General features: G+C 46.5%; 1 protein-coding gene across 2 annotated transcripts in view; it reads right to left on the minus strand.

Annotated features, from left to right (window-relative positions):
- MBTD1 (mbt domain containing 1) overlaps positions 1-26468 on the minus strand; it is a 947763-nt gene that overhangs the window by 794306 nt on the left and 126989 nt on the right. For both annotated transcript variants that reach the window (XM_086930849.1, XM_086930850.1), the window contains exons 9-10: positions 20808-21042; positions 19703-19758 (exon numbers count right to left, since the gene is read on the minus strand). In XM_086930849.1, coding sequence (XP_086786975.1) covers positions 19703-19758; positions 20808-21042 — 291 coding nt within the window. The remainder of the gene's footprint in view (positions 1-19702; positions 19759-20807; positions 21043-26468) is intronic.

Here is a 26468-nt window from a genome sequence, read left to right on the forward strand (position 1 = left end):
TAGGGGATTTTTTTGCCCATAGGAAAGAGGAAATCAGAGCTTCTATTTTTTTAAAATAAGAGGCCTGGATTGCGCAGGGAATCGCACTGAAAAGGAAATTAAAAAGGGGTAATATCGACATTCGAATTAGCGATGCCCGCCCTATAAGAGACAGGGGTAGTAGATTCCAACGATCTAAGAGTGAACCCACCTTTTTTAATAAAGGTAGAAAATTTAATAAGTAAAGGTCGTCTAGGTTATCCGATATAAATATACCAAGATATCTCTTTGGGTCCGTGTTGTATATCTGCCTGAATTCAGGAGCTAAAGTGTCTATAGTGCAGTTAAGTAGAATAATTTCTGTTTTGTTTACATTAATTTTATAACCCCCTAGCTTTTGAAAGTCAGAGAAGATTTTTAGAATCTTCAATTGACTTGAGGGTTTAGAGTCTAAGAAAAGGGCAATATCATCCGCATATAGTTTTATATTTGTCATTCCTAAAATTGGGGCGGTGTCAGCTTTAATATTCCTAATGGCGATCGCTAGAGGTTCAATAAAAAGTGCAAATAAAATTGGCGACAAGGGGCAGCCTTGTCGTGTGCCTCTAGTGACCTCGCAGGACCCAATGTTGGTATTATTGATGATAATTTGTGCCCTAGAATTTGTGAACAAGTGTCGTAAAAGAGAGATAAAAGCATTCGGGAAGTTAAAACTATGTAAAACTGCAAACAGACAATCCCAGAAGACTAGATCGAAGGCTTTCTCCGCATCTAAAAACCAAATTTGAGCCTTCACCTTGTTAGTTTTAAGATAGTCTAGCGCCTCCAGTAAAAATGTAGTGTTGGATTGGAGATGCCTGCCTGCAATAAAACCGCACTGATCATAAGCTATTAGTGATCCTATTAGTTTATTTAATCGGTTTGCTAAAAGTTTAGTAAAAATTTTGTAATCTGTGTTCAGAAGGCTAATCGGTCGATAAGAATTTATATTTTCCTTGTCCTTTCCCTTTTTTAAAATACTGACTACCACCGCTGTGTGAAAAGAGTCCGGTGGGGGACCACCTTGTAGTAAATTATTAATTAAGTCCAAGAATTCTTTACGCAATATTCCCCCAAATTCTTTAAAGAATTCAATGGGAAGGCCATCCTCACCATTGGCTTTGCCATTGGGGAGAGACTCTATCACATCATCTAGTTCTTATAATGTAAAATCCTGTGTGAGGTAGTTCTTGCCCTCAGTATCCAATTTAGGTATTTCCAATGGCTGAAGAAAATCTGTGATAGATTCAGGTGTAGTCTCTGCAGTTGCTTGATATATCCCCTCATAATGTTTTAAAAACAGCTCACCAATGGCAGTGGTGGTCTTAACTTGATTTTTAGTGATGGGGTCAGTTAACTGATCTATTCTGTTTCGAGCCTGCTTTTCTTTAGATTGCCAGGCCAGAAGCTTTCCTGTGTACTCACTCTCCTCATAGATTTTTTGTGCCTGAAAATTACTATTTGTCTCACCTAGTTCATAATAAAATTCCTTCATCTTACGCTTCGCCTCATGGAAATTGTGGCTGGAAATCTGGGATCTAACCCTATAATGCTCTTGGGTAGCCTGTGACAGTTCAGTTTGAAGTTTGATTTTCTCCTCCCGTTTTGCCTTTAGTTTGGGGATCTCTTTAGATGTAATTATTCCACGTAGAGTAGCTTTAAATGCATCCCAGATTATGTTTAAAGGAGCTGTACCTCTATTCTGTGAAAAAAATAGCTCAATCTTTTCATTAATATCAGTGCACCATTGTTGGTCAAGGAGGTTGAGTTTGTTAAAAAAACCATCTATTTATAGATCTTGCTTCGTAATTCCCCAGTTTAACCTCCATGCAAAGAGCCGCGTGATCCGAAAAGGCATTGGGTAGGTAAGCGTAATTATATAACTCTAGATCGTGGGAGGACAAGAAAAAATCCAGCCTTGACGCAGAGTTATATTTTGCTGAATGGCATGTGTACTCACGCTTGTTGGGATTCAAATTACGCCAGTGGTCAATAACATCAAGATCTATCTTGCAGCTTTGAACAGCTAAGGAGACTTGGGGTTTATTCTGTCGACGGTCTTTCTTGGAGGAGTCCAATCGAGGGTTTTGTAATAGATTAAAATCACCCCCCCAAATTATTGGTCCAGAAAGGCCGGTTAATGCCTGCTTAACCTGTAAAATAGGTTGTGGGTCGTCCAGAATAGGTGCGTAAATTGTGGCAAAGATAATGTTGACATAATTTAATTAACCGTGTGCGACTGCCCATCTGCCTCTAGGATCTATGTACGATCCTTCAAGGTTAAAACCTACATGTCTTCCTATTAGAATGGAAACTCCTCTCTGGGCCAACCCTGCAGGAGCAGATATGTTATAGCCCGTCCAGTTTTTAAAGAGTTTAACTGATTCTGCCTGATCTTTGTGATGGGTTTCCTGCAAGTAGATAACATCAGGTGTTAGATTTTTTAGCCAGCATTCAATAGCGTTCCTTTTACGAACGTTATTCAGCCCATTAACATTTAATGAAATAAATTTCACCATGTCATTGATGTTCAAAATATTGAACGTAGCCCTCAATTAAAGTGCACGAGTGCAGAATGAGCAAATATGCAAACAGCAGCAACAACATGAAAAACTGAGAAATATTACAAATATATAACAATGAAAAAACAAAAGTAGCTGATATTCATAGAGAAAATCATAAGAAATCTAAAGTTCAATGTGCAAATATGCAAGCGAGCAGCAAAAATGTAAAGTGCTATCTGAGGAGACCCATCATTCATTACACAAGACATGAAGATAAAAAAAGATAGCAGCTCGGTTTTGAAAATTTAGATATTCAAGACATTGGACGTGGCCCCTAGCTGAAGTGCAAGTATGCAGAATGAGCAAGCATATAAGCAACAGCAGCAGGATAGATAAATGATAACTAATAAAAATATTTAACAATAAAGAGCAATAACAGGAAAAGATCATAGAGATTTTCATAAAAATCTGAGTTTCCATGTGCAAATATGCAAGCTAGCGGCAAAAGTGTAGAGTGATGTATGGGGAGACATGCCATTCATTGTACTGTACATGAAGATAGATGTACAATAGAGTACCCTTGTCTGTGCAAAATATGCAAATAAGCAGCCAAACAAATCCCACAAAAAAAAGAAAAATTAGCAGGCGGCGGTCTTCCTTGATGCCACAAAGGGTGACAACAGGCAGCCTTGTCTGGTGCCTCTTGAAATATCAAAGGCTGGTGAGATATGATTGTTAATAAGAAACTTGGCTGTCAGGTGGTGGTAGAGAAGCTGTATCCATGATAAAAAAAGCGGGGGAAGGCCATACGTCGCAGTATACCGAATATGAAATACCATTTGACAGAGTTGAATGCCTTTGTGGCATCTTCCTTGATGCCACAAAGGCATTCAACTCTGTCGAATGGTATTTCATATTCGGTATACTGCGACGTATGGCCTTCCCCCGCTTTTTTTATCATGGATACAGCTTCTCTACCACCACCTGACAGCCAAGTTTCTTATTAACAATCATATCTCACCAGCCTTTGATATTTCAAGAGGCACCAGACAAGGCTGCCCGTTGTCACCCTTACTCTTCGCCCTAGCGGCAAAACTCCGACAACACCACCAACACAGAGCACTTCGCTGTAACATACGACAAACTCTGGTGTCACTTTATGCGGATGACATAACCTTATACATCAGAGACCCGCAGGAGAATCTAAATCCCATCCTAGGAGAATTCATTGTATTTGGGAAACTATCAGGTATACATAGTAATTGGCAGAAATCCAACCTTTTTCCTCTCATCACATCAACTTCCAAATTCCCCCTACATTTTCTGATAGAATGGTGCAACACAGCTTTGAAGTATCTGGGTATTCGCATCTCCCGAGACAGGGACGAACTGATCAGGGAATGCATCACCCGTTGGATCGAGTTACCGCTATCTTTGGCAGGACAAGCGTCCCTTATTAAAATGGTCATACTTCCACAATTACTCTATTTTTAAATATTGTCTATCATCCCGATGGATATTTCTTTCAAGTGCTGCGAACTGAAACGATCTGTTTGGTGTGGGGGGCAAGCAGTTGAGAGTACACTGGAACATCCTCACTAGGCCCTATGCGCAGGGAGGCTTCGACATTCCAGATTTTGAACTTTATTATCTTACTCCGCCAGCCCACTATGCTTATTACTGGGTACATCCCCACCATACATGCCACAAGTCGAGGCTGAACACTGGTTAGCCAACCCTATACCCATTGAAGGTGCTCTCCATACTTATGTCACACCGCGAGACAAAGAACCCACCTCACTCATGTGCACGATAAAGGCCTGGAATCGCATAAACACCTTAATGCAAAGCCCCATGCTATGTTCTCCATCACTGCCCCTTGCATCCCACCCTAATATGCCACTTATACAAGAGATGGCCTTTCGACAGCTCAAAGACCATATTCACGTCTGCACATGGGGTGATTTGTATCAGGATGGCAGATTTCGCACCTCTGACTTCTTCCAAGAATACCGATATTTTTCTTTATGTGCGTCTCCGACAGGGTATACGGTCTACCAGCCCGGAGTTCCCGCAGGAGCCCCCTTGCCTCTTCCCCCTCCATCTGATACTTGGCGCGACCTCTCCCAAGCGACTAGTATCCATGATATATCATACAATACATACTCAACGGGCGATGCTCCCATGCCCTGCACATGCACAATGGGGTTCAGAACTTGGTTTTGAATTGTCGGACGATGAATGGTCATATTGTTGCATGCAGATGGAGCAAATTTCAGCTAGCAGCAGGCTACGTATCTTACGCTTTAAATTCCACCACCGCATGTACTACACCCCTGTTAAGATGAGCAGATACAAGCCCAGGGACTCTGACTGTTGCGATAGGTGCGGGAGCCAGAGTGCGGATTTCCTACATCTAGCGTGGGACTGCCCAGGGGTACATGACTACTGGGGGCAAGTTCTGGAAGCTTTGGAACAGAAGATTGCATTGACTTTTGAGAAAACCTCTATCTTTGCTTTACTAGGGTACACCAATCACATTCCTAAATCACAACGTAAATACGTCTCCCTGGAACTGCTGATGGCCAAAAACGAGTTGCATGTCGCTGGGGCAGAGGCAGGGCGCCTAAGTTTAAAGATTGGATGACTGATCTATTGTACTGTCAGGAATAACTGTCCCATTATGCAGAACTGATTTCCAGGGCATCACGACCTAGGGATATATGGGACCCCTTACGAGCTACTTGCTCAAGCAACCGAGAGCGAATCCGCTGACGATAGTTCACCAACTGAGTCCTAAAATATACTTTGAGAGCAGCATGGGTTGCGCACCTATTGGTAGGTCCATAATCTATGCCTTCACTATATGATTATTATACTATCTAATTGCTCCATTCATGTCTGGCCCTTAAGCTGTGAATGTTCTCTATAGCTTTGCTTAGTAGTTAAATCCCCCTTTCTCATTTGTGGCTATGTAGTTCTTGAGAATGTTGTATGTCACGACCAGTAGTACGCAAGGAATGTGTACACCACAAGGATATATTGTAATGCTCAACTGAATGTCTAATACCAAGTTGCCTCTAAAGGAACTTCCAATGTAACAATCCCGTACACTGTCCTGTCTTTGAGTACTTGCCAACATGCTTTGAATTGTTATTGCACAAAACAAAAAGAAAACTGGAAAAAATAAAAATTAAAAATAAAAAAGGTGATGATAGGTTACACCTTCTGACGCAGACGCAGGTAGCTGCATACATACGTAACAGTCTCTAACATCCATTGTCTCAACATATACGTACAGAAGTTTTGTAAAACATTCTTTGAAAAGTCATTAATTGATCTATCTCTATGAAATTGAGTATTATCTACCGGTGTTACAACATCCTGAATTTTATGCACATTATTACTAGTTGTGTTCTTGTTCAATCCAGACACATTTTCTGCATTCAGTTTAAGTGGAATAATTACTGCTAAAATTAACCAAATAAGCATCAGTAAACCTGTACAAAAAAACACATTCTACATGTAAGAAATGGGGGGTTACCCAAATCTCCAAGGGGGTAGCATGGCATCAAGCGGGCAGGCCAAACTTCGAGGACATGTGAAGCATTCACGCAGTACCCACAGTCGACACACCAATCACACCACAAAAGAGTCACAACACCACCTTTGGTTGGAAAAAGATTAAGTTTAGTTATGTCTCCAACCTGCAAGGTAAAAAGGAATAGAATAGTGGTAGTCACAACAAGGCACCAACTGGCACCAGAGCCAAGTACTTCAGAGGGGGATTATTTCCATGGGACAAAAAGGGGTTGAGTCCAAAGTCCATGCTGAAAGGAAAAAGGTTGATTAAATGAACATTAGACCCGGGGCCAACCTGGCGGGGCCAACTCAGGCTCTCATCCACGGGGGTAGGCTGTAACTGCAAAATCCAACATTATGCATAAATACACCTCAGGCGTTATGACGCCAATTCCCCACCCCATGTAAGGGAAAAACAGAGCATCACAGCACATTTAATAATAGACAGGAGCACCTGTAATGAATCCGCCTGTCTGGCCCATCAATCTGGTACATAAACAAGGGCCTGGAATAACACCTCATACATAACCCCTTGTAAGGGAAGCCCTCATAGCAGCCCGGCATCTAATAGCATGCGGGTATAACCATAGGTCCCTTAGGCCGCCTTCGCAAGATCTACAGGGCAGGTCACCACGGCACCTTAACACAGCAAGGTTTCCTCTATCATAAACCTAGGGGTACCAAACATCAGGCGGAGTAGGCCTAAATCAAGGGACAGACAACCCCTCAATCCAGAATGCACATATCATTAGAGCTCCGGCAACATCACATTAGGCCCGGAAGGTAACCAACTCATTAGGTGGGTGTAACACTTCATTCAGCAAGGTCCGGGCTAGTCTAATCACCTCCACCCGGGGTCATTAACTGAATCCTGGGCACCTGGGTATAACCACCCCCAGTTCCCAACCCGCAACCCAAACCTCGGCAGTACCATCAGCATACCAGCTATACATAGGAGCCAGGCCTAACCACCAGGGTCATGTAGGTAGCGTTCACATTAGCACTAGGCCCAAACACCATAGCCCGGAACATGAGTACGGGAGCATGGGGGCAACAGACCTACAACAGCGGCACAGGGACCGCTGGGCCTCCTCTCTCCACAGGTGCCCCATATTCAGACGGGGGGGGTCATGCCCTCCACAAAGACCTTTACTCAGGGCACCCTGCTGGGTTCGGTCCCCACGGGCAGCTGCATACAGGTTGATAGGTCTTTTACTGATTGAGTCCCCTCCGGGACTCGGAAGTCATGTAGGTCCCTCCCAGGGTGGCTCCGCTCGAGCTCCCACTCACCGGCTTCCCCAGGGCTCTGCTTTCGCCTCAATGTGGACGCAGGACACACGCGGGGCTCTCCTCCGGGGAGGGGGCAGGCACCGGCAATATGCCTCGAGGCCCCCCCCTTCCTGCGGCGTCACTCGGGCCTCTCATCCTCACGGGGGCCCGGGGGGGGGGGGTTCAATGCGGCCTCCGGGCGGCACAATCGGGCTCCCTCGTCCTCGCTAGCCCCGCAGGCACTCTGCTCCTCTGGCCGGCTTCGTATGGTAGGCGGGGCTGGCACAGACAGTGTGCCCCGGCCCCACTTATGTCACCGGCCCCTCACTCAGGAGCACAAACCGGCGGGGTGGCCTCCCGCTCCGGTCGCTGGCAATCGGGGCTCAGTCACGGGGGCCCCGCACCAACCCTTCACCTGGGTCCCCCTCACTCACGGGGGCCCAGGGCTTCACGACGCTCCTCTTCCTGGGCTGCCCGCGGGCGGCCAATCCCTGCGCGGCCTTCCAGGGCACGGCTGCGCAGGCCAATCCGTGCGCGGCGGGGGCGGGCCGATGACGCGGCCAGGCCCCTGTCACATGACGCGAGTGTCGCGGCCTCAGGGCCTAGCGCGGCACCTTCTTCACTTCGGCGGCCCTCTCCTGGTACCGGGGGCCGCCGCGTAGATCCACACCACAGCGGGGGAGGGGGGGGGCCTCCCTGACAGCTTCGGACCGCGGCGGTGATAAGGGGTAGGCTCCCTTTATTTAATTATTTATATGGCGGACAGCGCGCCAAAACGAGGGTAGGCTCCTCCAGCGCTATTCCTCCTCACAGTCTCCTCAGCAAACGGCGCAATTCACAGCGCTCTGCTCCTCCCTCTGCCCCCAACCTCAGCTCCTTCCTCCGACCACGCAGAGGGGGGGCAGGAATTTAGCACTTCTCCAGCGCTTCACCACACAGCGCTATGCAGGGCACAATTCAAGTTTCTAGCGCTTCACCATTATAGCGCTTCCCCAGCTGTACAGTTCAGTTCAACGCGTAACTTCACCCAGCGCTTTTTCCCAATTATAGCGCTTGACAGGCAGTGCCTTACAAGGGGGGTGATAGTTCCTAGGGGCATACTCTTCCCCAGATGGCGCTTTGAAGGGGCCACAGTTTCACAAGGGGGGCGGTCAGTCCCTTAGCAGTTCCTCAGGGGCACCTTCCTCACCTCCTGAGCACTTCTCCACACAGCGCTGACGTGGTACCTGGTCCAAACAGCTTCAGTGACCTGGGTAGGGGCCCTCCCTTGTCAGGGGCCCATGGGGACAGCAGTGTAGGGGGGTTTTAGGGGTACGGGGCCCAGCTCACAGGCCCATGTGGCGGTAGCACCTCGCAGCAGGTCCCCTCTCTGTCTTGTCCCAGCGCTGACTGACTCTCTGGTGACACTTCCCCCTTACTTATACCCTCCTCCCAGGCAGTGCCAGGACCTTCTAGAATGTTGGCAAATCTGGCCTAAACTGGCTCAAGGGGAGGGGGTGAGCACCCTGGGTGCCAGGCTTTCCCTCCAAAAGCTAGGGGTAGCTGGGTAATATTATCTAGACCGCTGACCTATGGCAGTCCAGTGGCAAAACCCATGGCCATGGCATCCATTTTACATCCGATACATTTCAGTCAGGTACATTTTTAAAATGGGGGATATTTTCTGTACACCATTTAACAACATGTAATTGTACATTTTCAACAAGGTGTCTCACACCACTCATGGCCTATACAGGTTTAATCCCATGGGGGAGACATCCTAGGTAAGGGGGTCAAAAGCGAAAAATTTGGGGGGAAAAAGGCCAAGTCCAACACTACACCATCTGCGTAAAAACCTAAAAAAATAAACTAAATAAAACTATCCCCGATTTGTGCGGACTTTAATAACAACAAGGGTGTCGGAGATGGAAACCACAACGAAGACTCTGGTGAGCGACACAACAGCTCTTCAGAAGCATGTTCGGCAACTCTAGGCAAACAATAGACTGATGCCCCTAAACTCGAGGACCAGGAAGACCGCTCAAGACGAAACAACATCCGCATTACAGGTGTGCCGGAACGTAAAAGTGGTCCAGCCCTGGATCTCTCTTGTTGAAGACCTTATTACAAATCCCCTCCTGCCACGGGGTCTCTCAAACTACTTTTCTGTGGAAAGAGCACACAGAGTTCCACGGGGACAGCCAAGACCAGGGGCGCCTCCGAGACCCATCCTTGCTCGCATTTTCAACTACAGAGATCACGATGTAATACTATAGACTGCACGAGCTGCCCCACCTCTACATCTTGAACACAGCACCATCACGACCTTTCCGGACTATACAGCGGCAGTAACGAAGCAAGGTTGTGGATTCCTCGATGTCAAGAAGGAGATCAGGAACCGCTGAATCAAGTATTCAATGCTGTTCCCAGCTGAGTTGCATGTAGAGGCCAAGGGCAAGGCATGCTTTTTTGTCACACCAGAGAAGGCCCAGGAATGGCTGGAGGGCTGGCGCAGTGTATCGAGGGCCGATCGTAATGGTAGGACCGACGGGCACTATGTGGAGAAGGACACACTGGAAAGACCAGAAGAAACAGGAGCAACGGACATATCACTGCAGGCGAACGGTGAAGAATGAACGCACCCATACTATTACGGATCACGGACGCTGATGACTGGACTGATTGTCTGCACATACTGATCGACAGCTTGATCCGAGAACTCTCCGAGTGGGTGTTAATGTGGCGGATGTATCTTTGCAGTAGGTTGAGCAGACACGCGACAGTTCTGAGACAAGTATTTTTATAACAGACCTGCATCTCGACCGAACCTCCAGCTGAACGTGACAATGCCATTAGGATACATGCTGATACAAAAGGAGGTTCACCGGAAAAGCGGGTGACTCTCTCCTCCATTACGGTATTAGGGATGGGTATTAAGCACTCTGCAAAGTTGGGGAGGCAGGTAATTATGTTTCCGTTAGGCAGGGAGGGGGTAGGGAAGGGGGGTACAGTTTTCGGTTTTCTGTTATTTGTTGTTCGTATGTATACTACCGGCAGCGGTTCGACACCACCTTCTTGACATCACGCATCTAAAACAGAGTCACAACATCCTCAATGACGAGCACATGAGACATGGTAGAAATGGTAGCACAGGATCAGTGGGGGCCTGATCCGCCCGCATCCCTCCACGCACAGAGTACCCCACTGACATTACTCACATGGAATGTCCACAGACTTGGGGACAAAATGTAGAGGGGGTTGGTTCTACAATACTTGAAACATCACTCTCCGGCAGCTTCAAGAAACGCACCTGATGGGCTCTTCCTGTAAAGCCTTGAACCGGTGGGGATTTAAGATGGTGGTACACTCAGAGTTCACCTCTGGATCACGGGGGTGGGTATCCTAGTGTGGAAACAATTCCTGATAGTAATCAAACAGACATGGAAGGATGAGCAGGGCCAATTTGCAGGCGTCGCATGCCAATGGGAGGAACTGGCTTATAACATAGTATCAGTGTATATCCCTCCAGCGGTCCACTCAGTAGCTTTTCCAGCCCTCAGCACATTTCTGCTCGCCCTGCCAGAGGGAGAGCTCCTGATTGGTGGAGATTTCAACACGGTGATCTCTGATTCTTTAGATCGTCAGCCCCCAGGGCCCTAAGTGGTGGAGCTTCACAGGGTTCCTTGAGGGGCATGCCTTGTTGATGCTTGGCGTTTCCGTTACCCCGAGACCCGACAGTTTACTTTCCATTCGGGAGTACACAATAGTCTATCACGAATAGATTATGTTTTAACCTCTGTGGACAGTCTGGAAAATATATTTGATATCACCACCCTACCTAGAGGTATCTCAGATCATTCTCCAGTGCTAATGACATATGTGCGCCGGACTCCAACCCGACGTCTTATTTACTCCATATACCCAGATTATCTGCAGAACTCTAAAATCTTTAAAAGAAACACTACCGCAACATAACACTATTTTAACGACAGTGCACACTCTATAGGTTTCCCTCTACCACTTTGGGAGGCCTACAAGACTGTCATTAGGGGTCAGGCCATCGCATCTATAATAGGTCACAAAAACTAAAAGAAGGCAGAGGCCAGTACCCTAGAATGAGAATTGGCCCAAGCGGAGAGACTGCATGCCCAACACCCAACGAGAATGACGGCTCAGGCTCTTGCTCTTAAACAACAGGAATAAAAGCGATACCTAGAGGAAGACACTAAAATTAGACTCCAGGCCACACGGCCCAAAATATACGAAGTTGGGGATAAGACGGGGAAACTTCTGGCCTGGCTTGATAAGAAAGAGATTTACAAAAGGGGGTGGTGATGAACAGAGTGTCTGAATTGAGCAGACCACTCTTACCCAGTCCAAAGATCAGGGCTTGATCCATCACCGTTATTTATCTCACTGCCCCATCCCAGCTCAGAACCTGGCTATATGCAAATCAGTCTGTCCCTGGCCCAGTGCATCATGGGAACAGGGCAGACTAAACTACCAAGCCAATTCTTTACCAGAAAGGAGACAAGCTACCGGGGACCGGTTTCTGGCATTTCAGCCTCTTCGGCCCGGCTTGCTTGAATCCTGATGGAGCAGTGAGAAAGGGACTCATGTCTGAGTATACCCTGCCACACCTATAGTGGCCAAAATCGATTTACAAAAGGGGGTGGTGATGAACAGAGTGTCTGAATTGAGCAGACCACTCTTACCCAGTCCAAAGATCAGGGCTTGATCCATCACCGTTATTTATCTCACTGCCCCAGCTCAGAACCTGGCTATATGCAAATCAGTCTGTCCCTGGCCCAGTGCATCATGGGAACAGGGCAGACTAAACTACCAAGCAAATTCTTTACCAGAAAGGAGACAAGCTACCGGGGACCGGTTTCTGGCATTTCAGCCTCTTCGGCCCGGCTTGCTTGAATCCTGATGGAGCAGTGAGAAAGGGACTCATGTCTGAGTATACCCTGCCACACCTATAGTGGCCAAAATCGATTTACAAAAGGGGGTGGTGATGAACAGAGTGTCTGAATTGAGCAGACCACTCTTACCCAGTCCAAAGATCAGGGCTTGATCCATCACCGTTATTTATCTCACTGCCCCATCCCAGCTCAGAACCTGGCTATATGCAAATCAGTCTGTCCCTGGCCCAGTGCATCATGGGAACAGGGCAGACTAAACTACCAAGCCAATTCTTTACCAGAAAGGAGACAAGCTACCGGGGACCGGTTTCTGGCATTTCAGCCTCTTCGGCCCGGCTTGCTTGAATCCTGATGGAGCAGTGAGAAAGGGACTCATGTCTGAGTATACCCTGCCACACCTATAGTGGCCAAAATCGATTTACAAAAGGGGGTGGTGATGAACAGAGTGTCTGAATTGAGCAGACCACTCTTACCCAGTCCAAAGATCAGGGCTTGATCCATCACCGTTATTTATCTCACTGCCCCATCCCAGCTCAGAACCTGGCTATATGCAAATCAGTCTGTCCCTGGCCCAGTGCATCATGGGAACAGACTAATTTGCATACAGTCAGGTTCTGAAACTGGGATGGTGCAGTGAGCTAAAAAACGGTGTTGGATCTAGCCCTGATCTCTTGACTGGGTGAGAGTATTCTGTTTAATTCAGAGACTCTGTCCCTCACCACCCCTTGTTGTAAATATTTTTGTCCACCCTAAGCGTGGAAGGGTATACTCAGATGTGAGTCCCTTGCTCATTGCACCATCAGGATTCAAGCAAGCCGGGCCGAAGAGGCTGAAATGCCAGAAACCGGTCCCCGGTAGCTTGTTTCCTTCCCAGTGTAAGAATTGGCTTTTGTAGTTTGGTTTGCCCTGTTCCCATCATGCACTGGGACAGGAACAGACTAATTTGCATACAGTCAGGTTCTGAAACTGGGATGGTGCAGTGAGCTAAAAAACGGTGTTGGATCTAGCCCTGATCTCTTGACTGGGTGAGAGTATTCTGTTTAATTCAGAGACTCTGTCCCTCACCACCCCTTGTTGTAAATATTTTTGTCCACCCTAAGCGTGGAAGGGTATACTCAGATGTGAGTCCCTTGCTCATTGCACCATCAGGATTCAAGCAAGCTGGGCCGAAGAGGCTGAAATGCCAGAAACCGGTCCCCGGTAGCTTGTTTCCTTCCCAGTGTAAGAATTGGCTTTTGTAGTTTGGTTTGCCCTGTTCCCATCATGCACTGGGACAGGAACAGACTAATTTGCATACAGTCAGGTTCTGAAACTGGGATGGTGCAGTGAGCTAAAAAACGGTGTTGGATCTAGCCCTGATCTCTTGACTGGGTGAGAGTATTCTGTTTAATTCAGAGACTCTGTCCCTCACCACCCCTTGTTGTAAATATTTTTGTCCACCCTAAGCGTGGAAGGGTATACTCAGATGTGAGTCCCTTGCTCATTGCACCATCAGGATTCAAACAAGCCGGGCCGAAGAGGCTGAAATGCCAGAAACCGGTCCCCGGTAGCTTGTTTCCTTCCCAGTGTAAGAATTGGCTTTTGTAGTTTGGTTTGCCCTGTTCCCATCATGCACTGGGACAGGAACAGACTAATTTGCATACAGTCAGGTTCTGAAACTGGGATGGTGCAGTGAGCTAAAAAACGGTGTTGGATCTAGCCCTGATCTCTTGACTGGGTGAGAGTATTCTGTTTAATTCAGAGACTCTGTCCCTCACCACCCCTTGTTGTAAATATTTTTGTCCACCCTAAGCGTGGAAGGGTATACTCAGATGTGAGTCCCTTGCTCATTGCACCATCAGGATTCAAGCAAGCCGGGCCGAAGAGGCTGAAATGCCAGAAACCGGTCCCCGGTAGCTTGTTTCCTTCCCAGTGTAAGAATTGGCTTTTGTAGTTTGGTTTGCCCTGTTCCCATCATGCACTGGGACAGGAACAGACTAATTTGCATACAGTCAGGTTCTGAAACTGGGATGGTGCAGTGAGCTAAAAAACGGTGTTGGATCTAGCCCTGATCTCTTGACTGGGTGAGAGTATTCTGTTTAATTCAGAGACTCTGTCCCTCACCACCCCTTGTTGTAAATATTGATAAGAAAGAGTGCGCCAGTCGAAGGATTGCACAATTACTCACAGGCGATAAATAAACTATCACAGAACTACAGGACATCGTGAATGCACTAGCACAACACTACTAACAGGTATACACATCGACATCCTCGACAACGATTGAGGAAGCACACGCCTTTATCAAAGCATCAAGATACCCACACTAACGCCGGAGGCAGCCTCAACACTTGACGCTGACCTCACCGCAGAGGAGATACAATCGGCAACTGGGGCAATACAGTAAGGGAAAGCGGTGGGACCTAACGTCATACCCATCGAACTTTACAAAAAAACTGCTTACACCATTACTCCATATCTTCTAAATATGTACAGGTCTAGCCTGGAGGCAGGTGAACTCCCACAAGATCAACGTATTGCCACTATAGAAACAATTCATAAGCCCGAGAACCCTGCCTAGGATTGTGCATCATACTGCCCTATATCATTAATTAATGCAGAGGCCAAAATCCTAGCTAAACTCCTGGCGGCCAGATCGACCCCTTATCTCACCGCTTTAATATACCCGGACCAATCCGGCTTTATGCCCAATAGGAACACAGCCCTTAACCTAAGACGACTCCCTGGAGTGGTGGTGCGTATGCCCTTTATTCAGGAAGAAGCAATCGTACTCTCCTTAGATGCCCGTATGGCCTTTGATATGATTGAGTGGCCCTTCCTCTTTGCAGTGCTGTGACACCTGGGTTTCGGCCCAAAATTCTGCGCTTGGGTGCGATTGCCATCACATGGGCCAACGACCCAGAGTATACCAAACGGCCACTTATCGGAAGTTTTCCCGTTGGGGCACGGAACGCGTCAGGGGTGCCCTCTCTCACCGCTTTTGTTCGCACTAGCTCTAGAGCCACTGGCCGCATGGATTCGGTGGGCACGGGATATCCGAGGGCTCCATTGGGTGGAGGGATGGGAGAACTGCATATCCTTACCTGCGGATGATGTGCTATTATATATAGCATCCCCCAGACGGTCCATCCCTGTACTACTGAATATATGTGAATTATTTGGTCGGGTCTCGGGATACACCATCATCTGGGCCAAGTCGCTTATATATGTACTGCATGGCGCACCGCCACAGCTCCCGCAAGGGTGCAATACCTAGGAATCCATATCACGCAGCTGTCTGACGAATTCATTAAAAAGAATCTCATGCCGCCTTTGTAATGACTCAAGTATGGCGCGGTACACTGGCAATACTTACCGTTGACATTGCTTAGGAAAGCAGCACTTTTTAAGATGATGGCGCTTCCCAGATTTCTTTATGCCCTGCAGAATACGCAGGTTCTTGTTCCGCAGAGCTACTTAAAAGCAATAGCGGCGGAAGTCTCTAATTTACTCTGGGAGGAAAAAGCCTGCATGCATTGCCATGAACAAATTGGTTAAGGGCTGGTACGACGGGGGTATTGCCCTTCCAAACATACAGCTATATTACTGGGTGTCTCAGCTGACTGTACTTAATCAATGGATCCACGCACCACAGATGGAGCCTGCGTTCAGAGCAGACAGACATGGGTTGGGTGAGTGAGGAATAATGCGGGCATTATATAATAGAAAGCAGACTACCCCACTGATTGGACCTACGGCGCACACTGTCCAGATTTGGTACATAGCATCAAAAAACTGGGCTGGGACTCACTCCACTCTGGGAAATACAACGCTTAGGACGACTTCAAAATTGTAAGGGCTTCCGCCGATGGGATTCCATCAGCATATCAATGGTGGGGGACTTATAGCTCAAGGGAGAAGTAGCTACCTTCACCCACCTCCAAAAACAGTTTGAACTGGCACCCTCTGAAATATTTCGAAACACACAGATCAGGCACACACTGAGGGCAGCTACACCAACTGGTACCATACTTCCGGAGGCCTCCCCCCAGAGGACAGGTTGTTAACAGACCACTTCCCTCACCTACCGCAAACTTGACAACAACTTGCCAGAACCAATGAAGTCCCTCTGTGAGCGAAGGTCCACTGACCTTGGGGACTTAGATGACATAGACTGGCAGGAGGCACTCTCCTCACCGCGCGAAGAAGCGATATCTTCCGGAGTAAGGCTGGTGCAACTTAAAATACTACACGTACCGAAAAAAAAAACCCACAAAATAGGAGGAGGGGGGGGGGGGGCGATAACTCACCTTGTCTCCGGAACTGTGGGGTGGATGGCACATTTTTCCACATCTTATGGCAGTGCCCACGAATAGTGTCCTACTGGATGGCAGTTATGCAAACCATTACTCAAGTGGGTGGAGTCTTAGTGCTGCCTGAGCCCATAAGATGTCTCCTAAATGTCTGGGAGCCCACAGATCTCACTCACGCTGCACAGGATTGGGGGATGCTTGGGATGCTGCTGGCAAAATAAAATATAGCTAAATTATGGGGGTCACATTCCATTCCAACACTCCATGACTGGTGTAAAGATATGGATGGGGCTATGGTGGCAGAGAAGGCGGCCTACATCTGCCACGGCTGCCCCAAAAAGTGGGAGAGAATATGGGGAGTCTGGAACGCGTATAGGGGGAATGTCTGCACTCCGCCTCGGACTGTGTCGGATACAGCTTCTGTCTGAGGGACGCAAGCGAAAGAGGGCTACTCGTAACGATCTACCAAATGTAATGTACTGAATGTAATGTGATCATGTGTATATCACCATGAAAAGAGACGTGAAATGTTTACCATATGACAACTGGCAACCGCTTATATTATGCCCGGTTAACAATAATCAAGAGTTTAAAAAAAGAAAACGTCAAACTATTAGAGTAGTGCTGTAACAAAAGCATGCTTACAATCAGTCATAGCAGCACTGGAACGTGTGTGAAGACAAAAGCATCCGAAATATTAGAAAATAACCCCGTTTTGTAGCATTTATTTTTTATATATTTTGACAGCACTTACTTCCTAGTGTTACTAGACTGCTAGCGGACTGATTTAACATATAAATGGTCCATCATGCATTACACAAGAGGATGGATGACACACCCAGCAGCCAACAGAAAACCAGTGAAAATAAAATAGCTCTTTGGACTGATCCCAGATGTGACTGATTATGTCTTAAACCACTGACTAAGAGCTCTGGAGTAAAAGAAGCAGGGGGGCTGAGGAAGGCTCACAGAAAGCCATAATAGTAAGTACTGAATACAATATGTATGCCATGAATGGGGCAAGCGCTATAGACATCAGATCTCGTAATTCAGATTTCCGATAAAAAGTTATCAGGAATAACATTTATTTTTTCAAAATCAAAACTACATTTGACAGCATAATTTATGTATTTGCATAAATTGATAAGCTGATGTTTGGAGGAAACTTTACTTCACTTTCAAATATATATTTAAAATGAGAGTGCCACTCACAACCCTGGTCTAAGACAATAACCTACAAGATTCCTATAACCCGTTTGCTCTTAAAACGTGTAAGAGAAATACTTGTGTGAGGAATAGCACTGCTGTATGTGCTTGTAGAATCTATCTCCAGTCAACATTTTAATATTTGTATATGTTCTTTCACCCAGCGCCTTCCTATAGAGAGTTTCACTCATTGCTAGGGGCAGGCCTAGTTTTAACTTGGTCCACAAAATCTGGGGGAAATCAGAAACCTTTTTCAGGTTCTTCCGAAGAAATATTTAGCACACCCATGAAAGATGGGGCAATTTGGTGCAAGAAACATTTGAATTGCTGCTTGCTGAGGCCAGGCATCCACATCAGGAGAACAGATCCTGGGACGGTGACAGAGGTGAGCTCAATCAGTGCATGGCTGTAGTGCATGGCTGCAGTGCAGCAGTCCATATGCTGCAACTTGCTGCCCCTTACGTCAGGAAAATCAACTTCCCACTACCATCAACAGGAATCAAATATTCACCTTTTTTAGACTTTTTTTTAACTTTGTAAACTTCATGTGTTTAAAAAACTTTTACCTTCCACATAACATGACTGAGAATCATTGGGGAAATAACAAAATTAAAAAAGAAAGGACGGCACATGTATAGGGGAAGGTAGATGCTATGATACACTGTAGGACATGTGGAATTATCCTTTATGAACTACTTATATTGCCTACTACTTTTTAGTCATTTATCGGGAAATCGTTCGGAACAAATGCCTTGTTTAGCCACTATCTTTTCAAAACATGGTGTGGGTATAAATAATCCAATACCCTTTGGGAAGGTGAGGCGTTCTTGGTATACTAAATATTGAATGCACAGTCCGTTTCATTTCTGCCTATTAATGTTAAAAAAGATACTTTAAAAGTCAAAATAATGCCTGGTTGGAATGTAATAAATATTTTTCTAACCTAAAAACGTTTTTTCGTTTAAGTAAGTGTGGTTTAGGCAATTTGTGTGCTTTATATTTCAAAAGGGTCTACCCTTTACCACATTTTCATAGACCTATCTCCTATGGTATACTATTAAAGCACTGTAATATTTTATGAGTGCCCCCTTCAGAGCCAATGGTTTTTAACAACTTTGCGTAATAAAAGTGTGCTGTAAAGTGCATTATTTCGATATATTTTCTTTTCCAAATTTTCGCATGGAAAAACCATACTATAGCCTAGTTAGCCTTTTTCGCTCAGTGCCATTCAGGTGGCAAATTTACACGCCACCATTTTTAAAGATTACCTGTGTCAAAGTGAAAGTAGATATTGGAGAGTGATTTTTGTAATACTAGATGCTGTGTTTGTGTACAATGAGAGTGCTGGTAACTTTCACCCTATTGCGAGGCATGCTCTCTTTGTATATAGGTGAGGGTGATGTATGGAAACTGCGCTTGCAAGTTGATATACTAAAATTTTAATGCAGGGAATGTTGCATTCAAAATCCATCTTTAGACAGATGACAGACACAGTGGGCTTCTAGAAATGGTTGTCCCGTTCTGTTACGGAGAACCTCACTGGGAGACAATTACCCAAAAGTCTTTGGTAGCTCTATTAGATGTTAACCCTTCATGGATAGATAACAACCATTCCTCAATACTAATTGATAAAACAATTTTAGGGTGACAATTACTGAGTCACAACACAATTCTAACCCACTTAATTTAATGAAAAGTTACAACTCAGCAAAACTGGAATGAAACTTGTACAGCAGTTTATAGTACTAAACCATGATGAACGAAAACCTAATTGAGTTCTATTTTTCAATACTGAAATAAGGAAAAACGTGTGTGGAGGGAGATTTCCATCCCTCCTTCTTAGGATGGCACTCGTTCATTATGCTGAATACTAAACGTGTTCACAAGAATGCATTCGAATCATATACAGGCCCATTCAGATCCTTACCTTAATAAATAAATGTGGCGGAGCATCCATTTGTCCATCTTGTTTTTTTGTGATATCTAAAACAACAAAGTGATTTATGCTACAGTAAACAGTAAGAACAAGTAACAAAACTTGGCTGAAGAGAGGACATTGTTGTAATCAGTAGGAGTCAAACGAAAGTTAAAAAAAAGCTATACAGGTAGCACTTTAATGTAGATTGTGCTTGGTTGCAAGGATGTGGGTTAGCAATGCAGCCTTTGTGGGTAATGTTTTTTTATGCTGGAGTGCTTTTCATATTTCTCATATTGCGTCACGTATATAGCTATATCACAGCATGTAGTAGAGCAAAGAGAAATGAGAGACTGAATGTTGTGGGTTGCAAGGCTGGTCACGAAGAAAGAACAAGGACTGTTGGAGAGATAGCTGTGCAAAGAGTTTTATCTAGACTGGGGGATTGGGTGTAACTCCTGGAAGGATAGGTGTCTGAGCTACCTGTTGAGGAAGAGGGCATGAGTAAGTTGCTCAGAGTCATCACTGCCTTTATGAATTAAAGGTGGGCATAGAAGTTTATTCCTGGTCTTGAAGGGAGTTCCTTAATATTGCTGTCTCTTTGGAGAGAAAGTTTTAATGAACAGTGACTTTTGTTGGGCATTCGTCAGCTGCAACGTACCAAAGGAAGAGGAACATAAATAAACTCCCATCCTACATGTTTAAAATATTTAATAAAGTAACTGGCATTGCAAACTTGCTCAACAAATCAGTACCCATAACACCATCCAATTTTATTGAACGGGAGCAAAACCACAGCCCCAACTAACAGCTCCGTTGATTTGGTGCGATTATTATAAGCATGCTTTTGAGCTAGGAGGCACTCAAAATCAAGGCATAAGAAAATGAACACATAAAACTATAGCTCCAAACATTTTGGCTTTAGCTTATTTAGTGCCCATTGAGTGGTGATATTATGTTATTACTCGGACCACCTTGGTAAACCAACCATTGTTAGACCACTGATGTCCTTCACTGTATCTTTAATAGCCTACAATTAAAAGGCAATTTCTACATATTTTTTTACTCATCTAAACAAGCACAATTTGATAAATAGTATTTGTTCTAAAATGCTTACCAGATCTTTTAAATCTATGGCCTATACTTCGGGACCAGCCAATGTGATGAATGAGTGGGCTATACATGTGGCACCAGAAGTCATCTGTTTTGTCTTCACTTTCTTCATAAACTAATCTTAATCGTCCACCAATTACACTGTCTACGTATGCCACTCGTGTGCGACAAAGGTGTGTTTTATCAACGACTTCTACCCGCATGGAAGGCTTGAAAGGATACTGCATGCTTTCCGATACCTGAAAATCAGAAACACAATTGTCTAGGAGCTGCAGCATTAGCACAATGTTTATATTCATTTTACACGGATTTTCTCAGAGTTTGATTCACAGACGGCTGAGCAGACGTGCTGCATAAGCTGATAGTAAGGACAAAATACACACATTTCTTGTACCAACGCAGGCATAATGATAAAAATGTAGCACATCTGCTCTTTCGACCGTGTAGTTTCTTACCCGTCTGTGTAGTTTTGCAGCTTGAAGAATTTTCTGGATCCACATGCTGTGCATTAATCTGCCATCTAGTGGTCGGGTACGGAAATCTTTTCTAAAAAAAAAACATTTGCCCAACTTTCTTTGTGCTTTTGTTGGTGAGCGTCAACAGACCTCCATTTGGTGTACCCTTGTGATGTTGTTGTGCTTCCTCGGGAAGCTCCCAACTTTGGTAGCCATCTTCAGATCCATTATTGTGTCTAGCCTAAGCAGCGCTTGCGCTGTCTCTTCAAGACATGCTGTATTCAGGTATTGACTTGAAGCTCAGGCCATTTTCCACCCATCTTTTCAATTGGCTCCTGTTGCTGTCCATTCTAAGCGGTTGCTTTTGATTAATGAATAGGCTTAGTAATTCCTCCTTAGAACCGCCTTTTCTTCTTTTGTAACCTCCCATGAGGACTGCCCTTACTGTGTAGTTACTCGATAGGTCTTATTTACAATCTGTGAGCACTATTTTCTAAAATGGATTTCTCCTATTACAGGCAGAAATGCTTTGTCTGGAACCCCTTGTGTGTGTTTTTAAGCAGCAGGGCAGCGCTTTATCTGATCTTATGTGTTTTGCTTCAAGAATGGCAGAGGCGCCATTAACGCTGCACATAAAATGTTATATTTATTTTAAAGGCACTGTGCTTTTAAGACGTGCCCGAGATATCTTCAGGTTCAACAAAGGCAGACCCCCAATCCTTTTGTTATGCGCGGATCGCCAAAATCAATTAACAATTTAACAATAGTGCCCGCAGCTTGCAGCTCCTTATCCCCGCTCCGGCCCCGGGGTTTAGGTTTGAGTATGGCGCCCCTTTTGAGATTAATACGGGCGCCCGCTTTCACTAACAACAAGGGCATCCGCTGTAATTAATAACATGGGTACCCTCTTTTACCCGCTTTTAACAACACGGGCGCCCGTTTTTATTAACAACACGGGTGCTAGCTTTTATCAACACGGGCGCTTTTTTATCAACAACACAGGTTCCCGCTTTTAACACGGGGGCCCGCTTTTATAAACACAGGTTTTTGCTTTTATCAAAAACACAGGTGCCCGCTTTTATCAACACAGGCGCCGCACTTGAGAAGGATGGACTTTTGCCCTTTACTGCCCTGCACCAAGGTCCTGGCAGCTTTAGACAACTCTGGTCTCTTGAATCCCACCTGCATTAAAAAAATACATAATTGTATTTCTTTGGTACGGCACAATTTCGTAGGTGTCAATATGATTTTAACAAGCACTGACATAGCCAATAGGTTTAGCCTTTGTGACCTTTTAAGTGTTTACCCATGCCATACATTTTCTTGACAGCTTTCCCAATGCTGGCTGTCAAATCCAACATTGACTTGATAAAAAGCCAATTTACGGAACCTATGTACAAGAGCAGGCGGCGAATGATTGGAATAGTGAATGAATAAACCTGTATTACTTAACTTTGCAAACTGCATCACCCCCAGAGGCATACGTTCTTTGAAATAGTGAAATTAATTAATTATGTATTGTGTAACTCTGCAAACGACTCACCTACAGGCAAGCATTGTATGGAAGAGTAATACGATGAATTAATGGATGAATGAATGTACTTTTATTGTGTAACTACAAATTCAATCGTGTCGAGGTGTACATTCTATGAAAGAGTAATATGAATGAATAAACCTGCTTGGGGGGGCGTGGCCACGGAGGCGACCAAGATGGCAGCCTTTGCTTGAAGCTCCGCTGTCCGGGCGGCCTACACACGACATCCTGAGGGCCTGAGGCGTCGTTAACACCGCTCCCCTCATCCATCCTGCAGCTGCGGCGATTTGCTGCCGATTGATACCAGACTTGGGCTCGGGGGAGCCCGGGAGGAGACGCTACGGCAGAGGAGCGGGTCGCCACCCCACCGGTGACCGCTCTCCCTGCGCCTGGATCGCGGGTAAGTCCTGTGCTGGGGCGCTGCAACTATGGTCCGGGGTCTGCTCTGGGTGCCGGGTGCCTGTACTCGTCATCCCCGGTTGTCTGCCTGGGGGTTTGCCAGTGCTGGCTCTGGGGTTCTGGGCCACGAGCAGCGTTGCGGGCTGGGGTAGCGTCTGCCCCGGACGGGGATCGGGGGCCGGGTCGGGCGCTGGCGCCTAGAGTTAGGCCCCTGGGCGGGGGTGGGCGACCTTCGGTTCTGGGCTGCCACGAGACTGAGCGGCCCCGCCTTCCTCCTCCTGTGGTGGACAAGCAGAGATCGAAGGCTACTCGGCAGGGCAGCTATACCCAAACCAACATCATGGACCGCTATGCCCAGGCTAAGGTGTCGCCCAGTGGACCGGGTAGGTTGCTGGAGGGAGCGAAAGATCCACTGACCTCAGCGACGGAGCCTACCCTACAAGACGTCATGGCCGCTATTGATGGGATCAGATCGTCCCTCGGGGGACAAATGGAGACTCTTGCCCATAAACTTGACACTGTGGCAGTTGATGTGAATTTGATCCGCACGGACCTAGCGAAAACCAACGAAAAGGTTAAATTGCTGGATATTAAGACTACTAGCCTGACGGACAATGTCGAGATACAGACGGAGGTTCGCAACTTAAGGGCTTCCAATGACCTCCTTGCACTTCAGCTGGAGGATTTTGAAGGAAGGTCTAGGCGGAATAACGTCCGTATTATAGGAGTTCCGGAGAAGGCGGAGGATTCAGCAACTGATCTTTTTGTGGAGAACATGATCATGAATGACCTTGCACCCAAGGGACTGAGCAATTTCTTCATTGTGGAACGAGCTCACAGAGTTCCGGGTGGACAACCCAAGAAGGGTGCCCCGCCACGGCCTATAATAGCACGCATTTTCAATTTCCACGACAGAGACGCTATCCTGCAGGCTTCGCGAACAGGCAGTCCCATAAAGTTTGAGAACACTACCATCAGTTTTTATCCAGACTTTACCCAAGCCGTGCAGAAACAGAGACTTGTTTTTCTTGGGGTGAAAAGGAGACTCCGAGAGATGGGCCTCAAATACGCCATGCTTTTTCCGGCCAAGCTGCGGATCGAACATGCAGAGCGGACTTATTTTTTCGACAGACCAGACGTAGTCTCCGACTGGCTTGATACTCTTCCGGCCCATCATCCGCAGGACGGGCAGAGTGGTGGCGCAGAGGGCCAATCGATGGACCAGGAATAAGCTTCATCATTGACTGGTTCCTGGGGTATTCTGGAAGCTTCGAACTGTGGCGCACTAACTGTGTAATGTGTTTTTATGAGGCATTTCGGGGGGTTGCGGGGCTATCGGGGGGTCGTTTTCCTCCTCTGCTTGACTTTCTGTAGATTAGTTTAGATGTTGGGGCGACAGGCACACTGCAAGTTGGGGTGGCTTTCTAGTCTTATGCAGGGGTGCAGGGTGTTGTAACGGGTTGTTTGGTGGGGAGGAGGGGGGTTGTGTTTTTTCAGTTTCATTTTCTGCAAGGCAATGTATTGCAAGACTTTCTGATTAGAGCGCTGGGTTCCTCTTGGGGTTGGAATCTTCTTCTTGTGTGGGATGGGGGGTAGGGGATTGAGACTTCTGAGCTGGAATGGGCTGGGGGATAGGATAAAGCATGGGGTGGTATTGCAGCAGTTAAAACGTTATTCCCCTGACGTGGTTCTACTACAGGAAACTCACTTGATTGGAAATACATGCTATGCTATGAATAGAAGGGGTATCGTTTGGCCGCTCATGCAGTGTTTTCCTCAGGTTCCCGAGGGGTGGGTATTCTTATTAAGAATTCTCCCCCTTTGGGGGTAGATGCAACGGTTCTCGATGATAGATGGCGCTATGTTGTCCTTACTGGTCGTTGGGAGGGTAGGACCCTGTCCCTGGTATCCGTATATGTCCCTCCCGGTCTGCAGTCCATACCTTCACAGATCTGGGGCGGGTTCTCCTGGCTCTCCCCGAGGGGTCATTGATATTGGGTGGTGGTTTTAATGCCATTGTGTCTGGTATTTTTGAAAGACATCCACCTAGAGACCTTAAGGGGGCGCAGAACTGGCTTTGTGGTCTCATCGATACCTTAGGCCTTGTAGACTGTTGGAGACTGTTGCATCCCGCTCAGCGGCAATACACGTTCCACTCCGGTGCCCACGGTAGCCTTTCGAGGATTGATTACGTTCTGGTGCCTGCTGCACAGGCGGCGGCCGTCGCTGAGGTTAAACATATGGCCCGAGGAATTTCTGATCACTCTCCTCTGTGGCTTCGAATTGAATTGTCTTCGGGGACTGAGGGGCGGGTGGCCCCGATCAACCCTTGATATCTTCGTAATCCTACAACTCGTAACAATTTGATAAAGTCACTTGATCTATATTTTTCTGAAAATGAGGGCTCTGTCTCGTCTGCAGTGTCACTTTGGGAGGCCTTTAAAACAGTTCTTAGGGGTCAAGCCCTGTCTTTGATTGCTGGCGTTAAAAAACTAAACAATGAGGCGGTGGTGAACAGAGCAACAGGGTCGGCTATATGACGTGGGAGACAAGGCAGGTAAATTGATAGCATGGTTGGACAAGAAGGACAGGGCTAGTCGGGTCGTGCCTGAGATTGAGAGGGTGAGTGGTATGCGGGTCTCAGACCCGGTAGAGATTGTTGAATGCTTTGCTGATCACTTTCGGACGGTATACTCCCCCGTGTCGGATAGGCCGGAGGAGGACTCTCATTTGTTGCTGCATGACATTGCATTGCAGAGTCTCTCGGACGTTGATAGAGAGCGAATGGACAGCGCATTAACCGCCGATGAGGTTGCCCTTGTGATCCGCTCCTTGCGGTCTGGTAAGGCCATGGGTCCTAATGGGCTGCCGATAGAGCTATACAAGTTGCGACCCGACAAGATAGCCCCCTATTTGAGAGCTATGTTCTTGGAATCTTGTGAGTGTGGTTCTCTCCCTCGAGACCAGCGACTTGCGACTATTGTTGTTATACACAAAGAAGGGAAACCAAGGGACAAGTGTGGGTCGTATCGTCCTATATCTCTTTTGAACGCTGAGCCTAAGATTCTCGCAAAGGTGCTGGCCAATCGCTTAATCACTGTCATTAGTGACCTGGCCCATCCGGATCAGTCCGGTTTTATTCCCCATCATAACACTGCATTGAATCTCAGGCGTCTGTATGGAGTTCTCGCGAGGGCTGGGTACGTTGCGTGAGCCGGCCATCTTGGCGTCCTTGGATGCCACGATGGCTTTTGACACCATTGAGTGACCTTATTTG

Source organism: Lissotriton vulgaris, chromosome 7 (assembly GCF_964263255.1).
Source record: "Lissotriton vulgaris chromosome 7, aLisVul1.2, whole genome shotgun sequence".
Taxonomy (NCBI): Eukaryota; Metazoa; Chordata; class Amphibia; order Caudata; family Salamandridae; genus Lissotriton; species Lissotriton vulgaris.